The sequence below is a fragment of the Quercus robur genome, chromosome 8 (genome assembly GCF_932294415.1).
Source record: "Quercus robur chromosome 8, dhQueRobu3.1, whole genome shotgun sequence".
Taxonomy (NCBI): Eukaryota; Viridiplantae; Streptophyta; class Magnoliopsida; order Fagales; family Fagaceae; genus Quercus; species Quercus robur.
This window is the reverse complement of record NC_065541.1, coordinates 51440702-51458075: the sequence shown is the minus strand read 5'-3', so window position 1 is coordinate 51458075 and position 17374 is coordinate 51440702. Positions and strand designations below refer to the sequence as shown.

At 32.4% G+C, this 17374-nt stretch overlaps 1 protein-coding gene across 2 annotated transcripts; it reads right to left on the bottom strand.

The window, feature by feature from the left end:
- Positions 1-9358: 9358 nt before the first annotated feature.
- LOC126696910 (putative recombination initiation defects 3) lies at positions 9359-15980 on the bottom strand. 2 transcript variants are annotated; one of them, XM_050393664.1, is made up of 12 exons: positions 15755-15980; positions 15043-15199; positions 14093-14246; positions 13843-13977; positions 13374-13426; positions 13083-13277; positions 12765-12830; positions 12614-12663; positions 11553-11706; positions 11189-11267; positions 10474-10582; positions 9359-9579 (listed from the first exon to the last, which is right to left on the bottom strand). In XM_050393664.1, exons 1-11 carry the CDS (start codon positions 15817-15819, stop codon positions 10476-10478), a joined length of 1215 nt encoding a protein of 404 aa, XP_050249621.1. In that variant the 5' UTR covers positions 15820-15980; the 3' UTR covers positions 9359-9579; positions 10474-10475. The 2 variants fall into 2 exon arrangements, with proteins under 2 accessions (XP_050249621.1, XP_050249622.1); XM_050393665.1 differs by lacking the exon at positions 12765-12830.
- Between the last annotated feature and the right edge of the window lie 1394 nt (positions 15981-17374).

The window sequence follows — 17374 nt, the reverse complement described above, 5'->3', positions numbered from 1 at the left end:
AATTGAATCTGAACTTGTTAGTTTAAGCTTTTAGGTTAAGTGGTGTTCCTACTTTCTATATGTTATATTAAGCCCTCAATTGGAGTCTCTCCAAGGTGTTCTTTCCTCAACAGTTTGTTAGATCGAGATATCAATATAGAGTCAATGAACTTGTAAAACTTGTACTATTGTCATGCTAATATGACATTTCATAACTTATTCTCAATATCATAGGTTTTGGGTCAAGTGGTGTTGTTATTACCGTTGTAGAATAAACCGAAGTACAACTCATATGAATTCTAATATATATATATATATATATATATATATATAATGTAGAATAAACCCAAGTGTAACATTTTTAAAATTATATTGTGAATGTATATGTATTTGAAATTTCAAAGTCAACTTTAAAATAATATTAAACTTTGGAGTTTATTATGAAATCATTATTTACTGCTTATATAGAAATTTACATAAAAAAGACTAAATTATTATATTATTACTTTGTACTTTTTTAATCACATTTGAAAGGTAATAATAATTTTATTTTTTCTCCTTTTAATTAAAAATCTTGTTTGTTTTTTTCTTTATTTTTTTCAACTTTTATTTTCATTATATAAGTTTTGAATTTTTAAAAGACATTTGTGTGTGTCAAATACAGTGGCCCCGGCCCAAGTTAGATGGTCTTGTACTGTATCGTGGCCCTATACAATTAATTTGTAGATGTAGGTTATCAAGGTTAACCTTTCCAGCCTAAATAATTATGTTAGATGATTAAAAGAAGAATGAGCAATCAAGGAAAAACTTCATATTGTAGAAGTAGGTTATCAAGGTCAAACTTTCAAGCTTAGATACTGATGTAAGTTCTTCCTTGGGATGGTCCAAGGAGCCTTAACTTGTATAATCACACTTCTCGATTACAAAGTTCTTGGTTACACTTTAAATTTTTCCCTTTAATTCTTTCGTCCCCCCATTCTAGAGGAGTGCCTTTTTCTTATATAGTTACCTGAAGTGCATCTTAGCCCTCCACTTGGATAGCTACTAATCTTCACTTGGATGCTTGTTCCATTAAGGCCTTGCTAGAGGTGGTAGAATGTGTTGCAAGCTGTGAGGGTACTGTTCAAGGGATATTCGTCATTAATGCGGCTAGCTAAGTTGGTGCAGTGCATTGAATGCGGAGGTGATTGACACTTTATTTGGAAACTTCCCCCCTTTCTTTACTTGTACGTCTCTACTTTCCTCAGTCTTCAGTCTTCTGGCCCAAGTGGCTTATTTACAATCTTCTGAGGAGTGTTCGCTCCTTGGGCTCCTCGGGCGGGCCTCTTCCTCGGTTTCAATATCTGGGCTATCATCATTGTGTTGGGCTGCAACTGATGAGAAGTTGGACCCACCTTCTCCTCGGGTCAGATCTATTTGGTAATATTCCTTCTTCAAGCCTCCCCCTCCCACAACATTGATAATAAAATAAAAAATATTATGATTTTCAAAAGAAATTATATATATACTAGCCTCTGAGCATGCACTCACGTGTGTGCTCAGAGACTCTTCTATTTTTTTGGGTAAATGTTAATAATTTGCATTTATTATAATTTAGAAATATATATATTTTTTCAAACAAATAAAAAGGATAAACTTTAGAGATAGCAGTAACTATAATTTCTTTTTTGAATATGAAGGGAAAAAATGCTAAATTTTAGGAGTTTTCTTTTTGAATTCAAAATGAAATTTGTTATTTGATATTTATGACCCTATTTCTAAATGAAGTTACCATTAGTCTTGGCTAGGTATAGTTTACACTCTATACATATACTCTCATTGTCACAAAACAATTTCATATAGTAATGATGTAGCCTCTTAAAGCTTCCTTTTGTGAATGCAAATTGTCAAGTTGATCCATGTTAATCTCTGCTTCCATCGCTATTTCTCTCTCTCATTTTCTTAATCCCAATAACAATTCTATTATGTCATTAGAGTCAGCCAACTACAGTAGCCACTATATTGCCATCGTCTTTTTATTTTTTGGATTGAATATTGCCATCGTATCTATTGCACATATTGCATTCCAAATTCAAGGTATCTTCAAAGTTTCACCGCAAGTTTGAGTGGAAATGTTGGAGATATCAATCTAATTTAATGTTTTTGTACAACTTGTACTCTTGCAATACTTATAATGTTGATCATAACATACTATAATGTTCATCATAACCCCAATGAACTTGTTGTAACAATATAATCTATATATATATATATATATATCTAAAAGCTGAAGTGTAACATTTAATGTTGCTACGCTCCTTTTGAGCCATCTCATCTTCCATGTCATACTTTTTTTAAAAATCCTTTTTTCCTTTATGATTTCTCTCTATTTTTTTTTATAAAATAAATTAAATATAGATCAAGGACAAACATGTTGATGCATTCTATTACTATTCAACCAAACATGTTGATGCATTCTATTACTATTCAACCGTTACTATTTATTTTTCTTAAATGCTAATGTTTTTGTTCTATGATCAATTCTCAATGCCGGTCTTTAGTCTCCCAGCCAGCCCCAGTCCATTTTTAGGAAGTTTGTCCTTTGCTTTCTTTCTTAAGCGCATCTCCTTCCTCATCTTTGCATTTACCTTTTACCTTGAAGGTGACAAAAATTCCAAAAAACTATCACTTCCACCAAAATCATCTATCCATAAGTCATACAGCATATACCAACAAGGGTTGGTTTTGTGTAATTGTAATTAGTACGCACATTGATATGGGCAAAAATAGTAAGCAGGCAAAACCGTTAGCTTCTATTGTAAGCTGACGGTAAAGGGCAAGCAAAGCCGTCAGTTTCCGTTATAAGCTGACGGTAAAAAGAGATCTGGTAAAGGCAGTAAAGGAAGTGGGCTGATAGAACCAAATGACTGACGGTTTCGATAAACTGACACTTGTAACCCTGAAGGGAGCATGATAGGCTAATGGTCCTGAATAAGCTGACGGTCTCTATAGCAGTTTACTTGCTGCCCACGATTGCATATATAAGGAAATGCCTTACCCTCCACGTTTGATGCTACTCAAAGGATCCCGCCAAATATGCCTAAGAAGACTCCTATAAGGAAAAAACTTCCGCACCAAGGAAGAGATGTCAACATTTTACTACTATAAAAGCCCCAATACCCTCATTAGCCAAAGTACGCATAATTCACCCCTCTCTAGCACTCTAGAGTTGTAAGAAGTTCTAATTTGACCTTCAGAGGGTACTTGGTCGGCACCACACCGGTGCTCTCTGCAAGGTCTTTTCTTTTGTATTGTACATGTGCTATTTTGAGTGTGCAAGTACCTGTGGCTCATTGGTGACTTTTCGGCCTCATCACACATCATGGAAACCATCATGCTTGTCAGGGAACCATAACTCCAACAAGTGTATTTGGGTTTGGCTTTGAAGTGTCTCTCCATTTCCATCCTCCTTAACAGTTATACTTGATCTTATTCAGCCACCCAAATTGATTTTAACCTTTTGTTTTCTTCTTCTTAATTTCAAGTAATTGTTAAAATTGAATAGTTCATTATTGTTTTAGTGGATACAATTAAAATTTCAAGTATAATCTCCAGCCCAAAGATGAGTTTTGTGTCTCTTCGTTTATCTACTGTTAAAATGTTTTGTGTCTCTCTCACTCACACATCAATTATTTATTTAAGCTTTGCGATGTTATATCTACCAATGCATATTCTAGCTTCGATCACCCCATCATCTACAACAAATAAATAAGCTCAGTATGATCACTCTATCAAGCTTTAGTTTTCACCATTTTGAGAAGACATCAATTGTTTTTGTTAGAGATTTTCAAAGTTAAGTCGGCAATAGGATGACTGTTGAGGTAAACAAAATGCACAATTAGAAATGATCTTCTTCTTTTTTTTCCTTTCCTTTCGGTATTCTTGTATTTAGTCTTTGTGAAGTGATTTCGTTGTTTTCTTTCCCCAATTTTTTAATGATATTTACTTTTGTTATTTTTAATTGACTTAGAATCGTCAATGCAATTTATTTGGCTCATCATTGTTGTAAAAATTCTTAATGTTGATATGAAACATATTGATAATGATTTTTTTTTTTGGTTTATATGTAGAGTATCAGGAAAGTAAAAAAATATTTAGTGTAGTAATTTTGTTATTGTTGCATCCCATGTTTTTGGTGAAATTCTTTTTAGAAATCTTATGTGTTATTCTCAAATCTATTTGTTATTTTTATTTGGTCATTCTATTACAAATAATTAGCATCTCTGTCATAAGATTTTTAGCTAATATGAGCTTTCTTGGTAAGCTTTTACTTTGCTTAGTTGATCATCTTTAAGGAAAATATCAAAAAGAGAATAAAATAAAATATAATTTACTGTAGAGCATCGTTATGCTATTAATGTTTTTATGTATAGATACATGAGGAACTTGATTAATTCTTTGTTGGAATTTGAATTATTCTTTTTTCTAACATCTCAGATTAATTTTTGGGGTGTAAATGATAGCATAGCGGTAAAGACATTTTTTCTGGTGTCCGATGTTTATGGTTCAAACCCCAACATCCCCCCTCCACCACTATCTACCTATAAAAAAGAAAAAAGAAAAAGAAAAAAAAAAAAAGAAGCTTAGTGTTAGTTTGAATAAAATTTGATGTTCCATTATTTACTTAAATATTTCATATATGCAATACTAAATTCATTTAACATTTTTAATTAATCTTTTGTTTTTTCCCCCCTATTAGTCTCTTTGTGATTTTGAAATTGCACAAATTATATTACATAACACCAGATTAAGTTTATGTTATAGGAACAACAAATGCAACGCCTAAGGTACCCCCACTTTTGCCTAATTAGGCATTACACCACATAAACTTCTCAATAGGTTGGTTTCTATAAAGAAGTCATTGTTATTTTTGATGCAAGCCTTAATGGATAATGAACTTTTAAATTCCATAAGTATGTACAACATATGGAACATGAAAATGAATTTATTTGTACAAAGTTTTGAAAAATAGTTTTTGAGTAGTTTTGCATAATTACTCTATAATTGTCGTAGTTTAAATATGTTAATGCCATCTTCATTCTAAAAAGTGAGATACCATGAAAAGCAAAGAGCAAACTAACATAATTAATAGTGATTAATAATTATTTGATTAATTCCTCTTGGTTGAACATGTACACTTCTTATAAAAAAATATCTTAACTTCACTAAGTTGAAGGTGGTATACTATTCAATCATTTTGCCAAATTTTTGTATTAAAGTTATAGATTCTATCTTCGACATTTGTGTTGGATGATTTATGTATATAATCAACTGTTCACCCCTGAATTCCCCATCATATGTTACTCTCTAAAGATCTTATTAGTTGTATAGATGATACTTTTGGTTAATAAGACAAGATCAATAAAACATGATTTTTTTTTATATATTTATATCTAGATGATACTGCAATGTCATGATGGATAGGTTGGTCTTATTTTACTATATAATCTTAGTAATCATACGGTTTATGAATTTGAAGAGTTATATATTGCAAGATTTATTCATATGTTCATATGATGAAAAAATAGTTTGCTTTTTGCATTTTATTTTACTTTATTTTATATTTCCACTTTATGATGGAGTATATGATTAATTGATTATAAAGAAAGAAATGCCGATCTATGTTTCGAAGAAAAATATACTTATATATGAGGTGGTTCGCATACATTTGTATAGTAATTAACAAAGTATACATGGTTACAACTTGGTTTAATAGTTCTCACACCATAAAATAAGTCTAATAGTTCTCACACCATAAAATAAGTTTAATAGTTCTCACACAATAAAATAAGAGAACTTTTTTGAGAAATGATATGTCTACAACATTTTTACAACAAATCCTAAGTGGCAGGTTGTTACTGGTTGTTATTGTTAGGGCAAAAAAGTAATCTTAGTGTTAATTTCAAATTTGAACCAATAACAACTAACCACCTGTAATTTGTTATAAAAATGTTGTAGAGGTAACATCTCTAAACTTTTTTATTGCATTGTGTTTCAAATTCTGCAAACTAGTTTCATGTAATAAATGTACAACCTCTTTAAGGCTTTCTGATATAGACGTAAGTTGTCAACTGAATATGTAATATTTTCTTTTGCTACCTATTTCTGACTCTCTTAATCTTGTAAACAATTCTAATATTCTACTACTACTAAAACTTTTATGGTTGAGATTCTATATAAATAGAGAAGGTTATGCAATGTTCATAGTAAGACGACTATATATTATTTTGTTCCTTTTTAAAGCTAATAGTTTATTAAGGCAGTGGGGAAATAATCATGAAACTTGTGATGAAATCAAATCTCATTTCTCTAATCCCAAGTGGGGCTACTAAACTTTTTGACTATGGATGACGGTTTTAGGCTATTTCTCCAAGCTTAGGGTATTGCGCATTGGACAGTCCCTATTCCAATCATTCTCTTTAAGCATAGGATGCCCCTTTCTTTTGAAAACTCAATACCTTTAAGAGGACTCCCAACACATACCCCCCCTATCTAGAGAGAAAGAAAAGTAAAAAAGCCCTATTTCTCTCAAAAAAGTAATAAAGATTATGGCTAGTGAAATCTACTTTAATATGTACCATGTTTATGAGTTGGCTAACTAAAGAGGTAGTGAAATGATGAGTCGTCGGTCGAATAATAGGACAATCAATGTCACCTATCATATATCGACAAAATTCGATAATTTTTGCCATATGCACTGCTTTAGTTATTTTTTTCCATGATTTAAATATAAACCCTGTTTAGCTTGTAAATGATCTAGGTCTTAACGGAATGCGTGTACTTTGTGGCTAGAGGTTAAAGTTGAAACTTGCAAGAGCCGAGCACTTCGAGAAGAAAGTCTTCTGTTTCATCACCAAAAGTAAAATAAGTCAAGTACGCCTAAGTGATTTTCCTAGGTGCTAATCCATTGGCATCATATAATTGACAATTGAGGTTAAATTATAGCTTTGAAATTAAAGGCCTCAGTATTGTCGTAATCCCTCTTAATAAGACAAGAGAGATGCCAGTTTGAGAGGAAATAAACAAAGGCATCGATTGATGAGCAATAAAATTCTAGCCATCCAATCATAGAAATTATATATATATAAAAATATAAAAAGAGCTTTTGATATATATTAATTTGAGATTTGAAAAAGCAGATGTAGGCTTTTATTAACGTCGCTTTTAAAATGACAAAAAGGACAACTGAGGAATAGAGATGTGTTACACCTTGGTGGTGCTTTGAGGGCCCAGTTCTTTGTTACTGTTGCTTGCGGTAGTAGTTTCTTGGAGAGAAACTCAGATCATATAATTCACAAAAAAAGAACATAATGAATTTGACGTTACAATGGCATGCGTTGGGTTTTACAGATGGAAGGAGTCAAATTGAAGTTTGCTACGATTAATTTTTATCTGCTCAGAACTTTAGATTCGGCCTCTTGTAAGGGTATCTAGAGTCTAGACCATCCACAGTCTAAGACAACTATGAAAGCGACCGAGTGAATAACGACTATGAATTTTTTTTTTGTCATCATCGTCATATATTGTTATTGTTAAGAGCGTTCTGTTTTGTTTGTTTTTATAGAAAATATCTTTTTAGAAAATTATTCGTTTTCCTTAATATCGTTTTTTGGAAAACTCTTGTTTCTCAAAAAAAAAAAGAAAAAAAAGAAAAGAAAAGAAAAGAAGAAAACTCTCGTTTTAATTGTGAGTCTGTGACCCTAAGGAAATAAAAAAAAAGCTCTTTTTATTTCTATTTTTTATTGTTTGGCTCAAACCGTTAATTCTTAATTAAATATTTATTGTAATTCCAAATATTTGTAGTGACAAAAAATTTCATCCACAAAAAAAAACATTAAATAGGAAATATTTTTTATATTCTTTTGGTCATTTCATTTGAGAGTCTCAAATAGAAAAATATATCTCAAATTTGAAATCTATATGAGGTGAAAATACAACTGATTAAAAAAAAAACATTTTTTAGAGAGAAGAGAAAAGTTAATGTATGGAATGAGAGATGGTGCAAACAGTGAGGAATTGACTCAATTGAGGATTGTCATTGGGACTTGGGAGAGTTTTTTGTGCTGTGAAATTTATTTATGATTTTATGTGCTATATTGCGTACAATTCCGTTCTTAAAAAGATTTTTTTTTACTTTATTCGACTTGTTCTCTGTTCCTTTATTCTTGATTTTTATTTATTTATTTTAATTATAACAAATGCAAAAAAAATGTATTTTTCCGCCAAAATAATTGGAGCGTACTTATGCAGTAATATACTTGAAACTCTGTGTATAAAAAAAAATTGAAACTCAGAAACTCTAACCCAACCCCTAAAGATGAACTCATCTTTATTTCCATGACAGTAACTATTAGCTCATCTAGGGCATTGTCCAATCGTTGTTCAATGAAGTGGAAAAAAGGTGTTAACAGTAAGGGGAGCGCGAGTTGAATCTCTCTTCTCAAAGGGGAAGTTCATATGGTTTTCTCTTGTAAAATACATATGACAAACTATAGCATGAAGCACGTGTACAGATTTGAACTATTGAGCCCATATATGAGCTAACGTGGGCTTTGAATTTTTCTCACGCTTCGAGCTTCAGTTATTGGACTACTGTCTAGTGTCCACTGATATTAGTTTGTGGTTTCCTTTGGCATTGATATTGGGCTAAAAAAACGCAATCTCGAATAAAAAGTAAAAACCCAAACTGGATACAAATTGAATTTCGAGTGTTGAAAATTTTTATGGCAGAAAACACCTGAGAGGTTGATTATACAAAGAAAGAAAGAAAGAAAGGAAAAAAAAAAAAAAAAAACAGCTGCTCATGGGGTAGGCTCATGTTTGAGATTTGATAAAACCACTAAATTAATTAATTTTATCATTGAAATGGAAAACCCTTGTATGTAAATGACGAATAAAAATCCTCGTTACCACGTCCCTTTTTCCTTATAAAGTAGCCTATGTCTAAAATTAGAAAAAAAAAAAAAAAAAAAAAAATTCAAATGCATGGCATACTTAAAAAATTGACGAACATCACATACTTCAATTGCTAGAGTATAAAGTGGAAAATATAAGTAGAGTAAATGATCATTTTGTTTGGACGGTAGACTACCAAGACCAGTTCTGTTCCCATATACGAGTGGTCTAATTTTCTGGTTGGGGTGGGGGGTTGACTAAATTCATACTCATGATTTTTTTTTTGTATTAAGATGGTTATCAGAAATACGGATTCATGGGGACAACTATAAATTTTGGGAACGAATTTTTTTGGGCTGTGTGCCTCATCTAGCAGTGGGCACTTACTCCTTCGTTGCACCCACATTTTTGCCACTAATTTGCTGCATCACAATACAAAGTCCTCTAGAAATCTTCACTTAGAAGTCAGTTTATTGATAGAAAATGATCAAGCGGCCCAGAAAGGAAGAAAAAAAATTCCAAGATTACACATTGGTGTGTTAAAAAATGTACCTAAGTAATTGGATTTGTAGTATGGCAGTGTGGGGGGCACCCCGGTGCACTGGGGTGCTTTGAGATATAATTTCTCAAAACATCATTTTTCATTTCATCAAATGTATCTTGCACCTGAACAACCAGTAATTCTGGGTCATAACCTCATTTAACAGCAGAGCCATTAGAAACAATGACTAAAGCACATAAGGGAATCTAGAATTGCGTGGGAGATACAATAGGCTTCATATTGTGCCTCTTTCATGTAACAATAGAGTGATTGCAAAAATATTTTATTGCCAAGTAGCAAAGAAAAACTGTCATAAATGATGTCAGTACTAAGGGAACTTCTAACATCTTTAGAAGATCTGTAAATGCATTGAATATTTCTAGTCCCAAACTAATAAATTTAATGAGTATTTGATTGTCTAACTATACTACTAGAATGTGATCATAAAAACACAAGCACACCAACCCAATAGACTCACTTTTTTTCTAAGCTTTTTAATACCATGGTTGTTCCGAAAAAAGAAGAATGTTATAAAGTAGTTAGTGAACTACTTCACACAGCAAAAGAAACCCCATCTCAAGATGTCATCCCCATTCCCTTAGTCCCACTAGAGCAAGGGGCCTAGATGGGTGTGTGAGACCGAAAGTTCTAAAGTGATTATTGGCAAAGTAACCATGCTAGAAAGATGTTTCCTTTCTAACTTTTGAAATACATCTTTCCAGAAATTTTCATAATATTTATAATCTCATCAACAGTACAGTCAAAACCTTAAAGGGCATAACCCCCTACCCCACGCCTCCAAACAGTGCATATTAAGGAAGCAACCTCATCTCAAATGATATGATCAACCAATTGCACTATCAATTTCAGTGTGGAATTCAATGAAATTTTTTTAAAATTCAGTGATGCAGTCTAAGGAATTTATCTACACTTGGTGCCAGAAAATAACTTTGGAAATCGATAAAATTCTGCAGAGTATGAAGTTGCACAATTTGCAAATATAATAGTAAAAATTTTACCTTCAATTAATAATTATTGGATTACAGCATTTTCTCTTTCGCCTCCTTGCTTTCCTCAGAATCCGATCAGTCTCTTCCTTTACCTCCTTATTAAAAAATTTTCCCATGCCTTCACCAAGGAAGCAATCAGGATGAGAGCAAAGATTGTGAAGCAATTAACGTTTACTGGAAAAATAACAAGGCAAACTAGTGACAATTTCAAAAGTTGACATCTATGCGTGCCATGAAAGAAGAAGAAAAATAGAAATCATATATTTCCTCTACCTCTGCAACTAAACTGTCATCATGTTACTTTTCAATGAAGTAAAACACTTACATACATTATTCCTAAGTTTAATAAAAAAAGGTATACCATCAGATTAGTGAATGATTTTTGACACCAGCAAACATGTTTATCTTTATCTGAATAGCAGCCAATAGCTGTCTTAAATAGCCCTTCGGCACAGCTATAATATCTATGACAATTCCTAGTTCCTAAAATTACAGTTCAATTACAGTTCAATCTTTTCTCTCTCCATAATCAGAAAGCTGGCATCTCAAAGATGAAAGATGCCTAGTAAATCACTAGGGGTTCAATGTTTACCTCAAATGGAAAATAAAATCAACAAGAGAGAGACATGAACAATAATATTCAAAGAAATAAATGCTTCCACTAGAAAATTTAATCAATGAGAGCCACGAAAAATAATAGTCAAGAATAAATGTCATTAACTACCTGTTTCCTCTTCAAGCAAGCAGGAAAAATCTCTATCAATCTCCTCATCTGATTCAATGATAACTCTACAAATCTTTTCCTGCATCATGTATTGCCATCTCAGATGGGCCACGAAAACAGACTTACATTGTTCAAACGAGTAAGTGCCGAAATTTTCATACACTACTTGGGGTAAAAGGTCACTTTTTGCTTTCAAGTACACGTTAAGGAACGTGATTCAGTACAATTCACATGATCATGCCAATCACCTTAGCAGATGCTGGATTAAACTAACATACCTCAATCAGAAAACTGCCGCCTTTCCTGACAAAGAAAGGGGAAAAAGAAAAAGAAAAAAAGAAAAAAAGAAAAACCAATGAATTACCTGTCCTAGGGGGGAAACTCTGTTTTGTTTCTGCACCTTGTTGGATGCCCTATTAGTGGAAATTGCCTTATCCACTTTTACTGATTTCCAGCCTCCTGTTTCTACCTTCGGAACGATAGTTGTTTTCTTATAGGCCTTTGGAGACACTGCCAAACTGGAATGAAGCAAACAATTTTAATCTCTTGAAAGGCTAAAAAAAAAAAAAAAAAAAGGATTGTTACAAAATCTAAGGACTAAAGGACCAACTTATATGTCCAAGAAGATGGCATAGAACCAAAAATCATGCACCTTTCTCTCCCAAGAAAACTAATACAAAAAACTTATCAAAAAAAGAAAAAGAAAAATCATACAAAAAATATTCTTTTTTTTTTTTGATGAAAAAATATTCTTAAATCCTGATCACATTGATGGAAGAAGACTCTAGTTTCAAACTAGGAACACTACAACTGAGCACCAGACAATTTAAAGCTCTACAAAAACAATAACAGGAGTTATTGATTTGAACACCATCTTCATGCACGTGCTTATAAGATCTTTCTTTCTTCCCTTTTGGAAATGATCAAGAGATTTCTTTACCCTCCATTTCAGTCAATGGATGACTTCAAATGAATTTATTTTTAGTCTATCCTTTCTAGACTTCTTCCAATGAGCTCTAGCTCAAATGACACTTCTTATTTTATAAGAAAGATGAAGAATGAGATTGTGGGTTCAACATTGATTGTGTGTATGTAACTTACCAATAAAAAAGAAATCCTTTCTAGTCTTCTTCCCTTACTAAAATTAGATTATTTTGAATTATTCCTATCTGAAACTTTTCTCAGATTTTTTGGGCAAAAATGGTAAACGCACCCCCCCCCCCCTCCCCCCACAAGGCAGGGGCAGGTAAAGTCGTAAAGAGAAGTAAAGAATATATCCAAAAAGCTAGAATTTAATTTCAGTTAATACTTGAAATATTTAGGGAGATCACGTTATTTATGAGGATCGGACAGGGGATGTAACTTGTCCAATTAAGCAGGACTATATCCAACAGAAAAAAGGAAAAGAAAAAGAGTTTTACATACTCCCTAGGAGGCTTTTCATATCTCTGCGAAGTAGCACGTTGGTCAGTACCCTGCAGATTGACAAATGTAAGAGGTTTCCTGAGATCACACCTTCACTATACATGAGTACTTAAAGAAGCTAATGGGTCATTATCCAAGAAGAATAAAGCACCTCTGGGAGGAGGATAGAGGGTGCTATATATTTTTGGTTAGGAGTCTTCAGGCTGCAAGCCATTGCCTGAGAATAATTGATGAAGAAAAAGGCATTCAATAAGCTGAGAGGCATGGCATTATTTAATATTTATAGTAGAAATATTGAGTTGAGAAAATTGAAAAGAAAGCGATTAGGGAAGATTTGAGCATTGTTTGTGTCGGGCAAAGAAATAAAATTCAATAAAACATTTGCGACAGTCAAGGGCCACAAAATGAATTATCTTAAAACCTTGAATCACATATATATCAGCAGTTTCCATTACGACATCGTACATACTTGCACTTCTTTGGAGAGGGTGTTGCCGAGCTTATCTTGTAATCTCAATATAGATGCTTCCACCTGCTGTGGTAAGGCTGAGACCACCTTAAAAGTCTCCTGTAACTTGTCTTGATATATATCTTTGCTATGCTGATCAGATATCAACTTGAATCCCCCAGCAATGCTAGCTTTCAAATCTTCTTGTCCCCTGTTCTGGTTTACCATATCTCAAACGTGTTAGAAGAAACCATATCTCAAACAACACATCACTTGATATTTTAAAACCTAAGCAGGTCAACAAGGCTTTACCATTGACTGCAGAATGTTATCTTGAACAATCAGTTTCTGCCGTGTGCTGTCCACTGAATCAAATTTGAGAAAACGTAAGAAAATTATTTTGTTAATTATGTTCCCCAACTATTTACATTGCATACAATATAGATTTGGAAGCACAGTTGTTTGCACTGAACAATTTATTGTGTTCACTGTTCATCAAATCTAACTAAGTCCTACCTAATAGATGAAGATCTTTACATAATTCAAAAATCAAGCAAATTCATCATCAAATACAACCAAACCATAAGTTAAGCCACACATCAACATCAAATAAGTGAACTTAATTCATCTGAAACTTTATGAAAGTAGTATATATTTCCTGGTTTTTATGTCACAAGTCTCTTATATAGAAAATGACAGTATTACTTTTAAAGATTAAGTTATGTAGTTTCTCTTCAGATCCTACTTTTTAATGTATTGACTGTTGGAATAGAATACTCACTCTCCAGTGAAACTTCTTTTGTTCCTTTGTTTACTTGCATGACATCGCTCTGAACAGAATCCAGGATCATTCCAAACCTGCTTAATGAAGTTTCCATCAATCCAATTCGATGTTCAAGTTCTTCACTAATCTGACCTGCTCAGGAAAATAAAAAGTTCAATATCTGTGGAAATACATACTTATGGCATAAAGAAAGGAGACCAAAGACACTTAAACAATTTCAAGAAAACAAAGTAAATTTTGAACTTACATCTATGATCTGTAACAGAAGCAGAATTCCATTTCCGCATTAGATTGGCTGAAGATCTTGAGATTTGCATTTGACTCTCTTCTCGTGAACAACTAGGTGGAGGCAAGCAAGAAATCTTCTTAACAGAGTTTTCTCGTTCTTGAGAACCAAATCTCTGCAAGGACTGAAAAACTAAACTAAGACGAGTATACATACTAGTTCATAGAGTTCATTTTCAAGCCACAAAAAAGGAAACAGAATAGGCGACTTAAAATTTCTGTTTTACATCAGCACAATTTAAGCCTTTGCCTCTCAAAATCATTACATGAGAAAACCATTCTATATATTAGGTTTGGTGAAAAGGAATTTTACAAAGAGATCATACCGTAGAATTTAACCAAAAAACTGTTCTGGAGAGCTAAAAACTCAATTAAGCTCGTGTCTCCATTCCAAACTATCCAGATATCATTCAACAATGAGAACACCACATCTCTATGTATTTATATGCAATCAAGTAAGACGTGTAAATATATACAAAACTATGTGGGAAGTGAACATCTAGAGCTCACAATTTGTATAAATCCATAAGTTGGTGACCTATGAAATGATCATAGATAAATATGAATCATGATAGCGTCTACCATTTGGAAATTACAAAAAGCAATGTACTGGCCATCCTTAAATATAGCTATACTCTTCACAATGAAAATTTTAATTCCTATGCATATGATTATTGCACTCTAAAAAAAAAGTTTCAGCTATTAGAGGTTTAAACTAGCAGTAAGTTCAAGGCGACTAACAGAATTTCAAAATAGCAAGATTATTCAATTATATTTGGTTTTGCTTAAGACTTATCTTTCAACAATTTCCTGCAAGACTAAAGATCCATAAGGCTCAATAATTATTCTCTTGTTCCTGTTCTCAATTTCTTCAGCAAATCAAACAAATGCTCAGTACCAGAAAATTCAAACCTGATCATTAGTCAGAGCCTCATTGAGAGAGTTCTGAGAGAGCTGAGAAAACATGCCATGCTGAGATGAAAATCCCTGCGAAAATGATTGCTGCGACTGTTGCGATTGGAGTTGTGATGCTTGAGCATTAGGTCCAGTTGGTACCGCACTTGATCTCCTAATTCAGATCGTTTCCAAAATATAAGTTAATGCACAAATAGTGAAGAATGAATTAAAGCAAAGAACAATCTCATTTGTTCAAAATTAAATGAAACCGAGGCAAATAGCTGATTTAGCTTTAGTTGAGCGAAAGTTTACTTTTGAAATTCTAAAGTATATGATAATTTAAGATTCAAACATTGTTAATCTGTTAGTTTCCTATGTTCTCGCAGTAACTATAAAAGTCAGATATGGAAACAGATTTACAGGCAGTTACAAATACTCTTTCGCTCTCTTTGGTTTCTGAGAGAAACGGATAAAAGAAAAAGAATTTGAGATTGAATTTTGATTTAATTCCAGAATTTTCTCAGAAACCAAACGGATCCTTTGTAATGAAATATAAAAAGCGCTTCATCTCATCCAAAGCATTAAGAATCAAAGTAAACAATCAAAACTGAAACAGAATATGAAGAATCTGTTCATTAGCTAAAACATTTCAAAATTTTGATGCTTAAAATTTTCCTGCACATTCTCGGAAACCAAACAGAACGAGTTTGTGAAGGAAAATTCAAACCTGGCGTGAGGAGGAAAGACGGAGATGGAGCTTAGATCGCAAGCTTTGTTGATCTTCAACTTCATTTGCTTGTTTCAGAGATTTGAACAGGTCCTTTGAGAGGCCAAATTGTGCTGTGACTATTTGGTTGAAACCCTAGGTGATCTGTAAATTGAGGCAATCGGTTTCAGAGAGTTTGAATTTCTTCGAATTCCAGAGAGAGCGAGAGAGAGAGAGATTTACGAGCGAGAAAGTGAAATTCGAGGATTATACTTATAGTATATGCAAAGCGTGGGCGGGAAAAGGGGTTGCTAGGCTTTTCGGATTCGGTTTGTATTATGGGCTGGATCGTGGATCAAACAGGCCCCAGAATATGCATATTTTTAGAGTGACGTATAATGGTCTATTATTAAAAGCTCACCACCACAAGCATGGTATTCTCTGTCTACACAGCTTTAGTACAAAACTTATTTCCGATGGATCCAAGGGGGATCTCTTATTTGATGGTTGAAGTGTTGAACTAGAAGTATTAGATCTAAGGGGGATCTCTTGCATGTCAAGCCCATTAGAGGCATCTAACTATTTTTTTTTTTTTTGAGTTCCAGGATTTTTTTTTTCTGGAGGTCAGCAATGCCAGAGTCAAAAATTTGTTAAGAGTAAAAAATAAAATGATTAATTTTTTTTTTCTGTATATATAACTTCCATATTATATATATTATACAATAATCTAAAATACTAGTCTAAATATAATTTAGAATACAACACAACTATATATATTGTACTCTAAAAAAGTTATTAATAGTTTAAAGATCAATAAGACAATAACCATTGAATGCATAAAAATATATATAATTAGGTAACTAATCATACATTTTTGCCAAATTAATAATAACTTATATATTTATATGCCATATCAATTAAATAAAAATATATGATAAAGAAGAATAGTAACACACTTAGAAGTTGGACTAAGAGTAAATGTGAAACTAAGGAAAAAATAATAATTGATATAAGTTTTTATTTTTGAAGTGTATGATTTTTTAACCATACACGTGGTTACTTTTTTGGAATTGGAGCAAGCACTAAAAGATCTCTTGAACTTGGAAATCTATAGAGGATTTATCAAACTGCTTTATCAAATAGAGAGAAAAACTGCGAAAACATATAAGGGAGAATGAGAGAATGAGGAAAAAAATCAAAGATGTAGATACAGATCTATTGGTTATAATAATGGTGTAATTTTTTGCTTATAAAGAAGAAAAGTGTAGGGAAAAATGTTTTAATTTTGCTATCAACGGCAAAGTAAGCTAGAGTCCCAAAACAAATGTTTAATTTTTTTTAATGAAGGAGCAAAAATTTGAAACATTTTTTCCCTTATAAAATTAAATATTTTAAGTAGTGCTACTAACACTGTATCCAAATAAAAACCAGTTACAACTTACAACTTACTATTTAATCTTTATTGTTAAATTATTGTGAAATATTATGAAAGTAGCATTAAAATGATCATATTCAAGCTTATTTTAGTTGGTTTAAAACAAAATTTAGGATTGGACTGTTTAAACTTTTATTCTAGGAGATCAAATATATATATATATATATATATATATAATATTTTGGCCAGGTTAGGTGGTTCATTTG

What these genes read in the sequence shown, in the direction of transcription:
- LOC126696910 (XM_050393664.1), bottom strand. Translation starts at nt 15,819, where the DNA reads ATGAAGTTGAAGATCAACAAAGCTTGCGATCTAAGCTCCATCTCCGTC. An exon ending in ATAACATTCTGCAGTCAATG is followed by an intron (nt 13,278 to 13,373) that starts GTAAAGCCTTGT and finishes ATGGTAAACCAG; the next exon opens with AACAGGGGACAAGAAGATTT. An exon ending in GAGTTTCCCCCCTAGGACAG is followed by an intron (nt 11,268 to 11,552) that starts GTAATTCATTGG and finishes TACATGATGCAG; the next exon opens with GAAAAGATTTGTAGAGTTAT.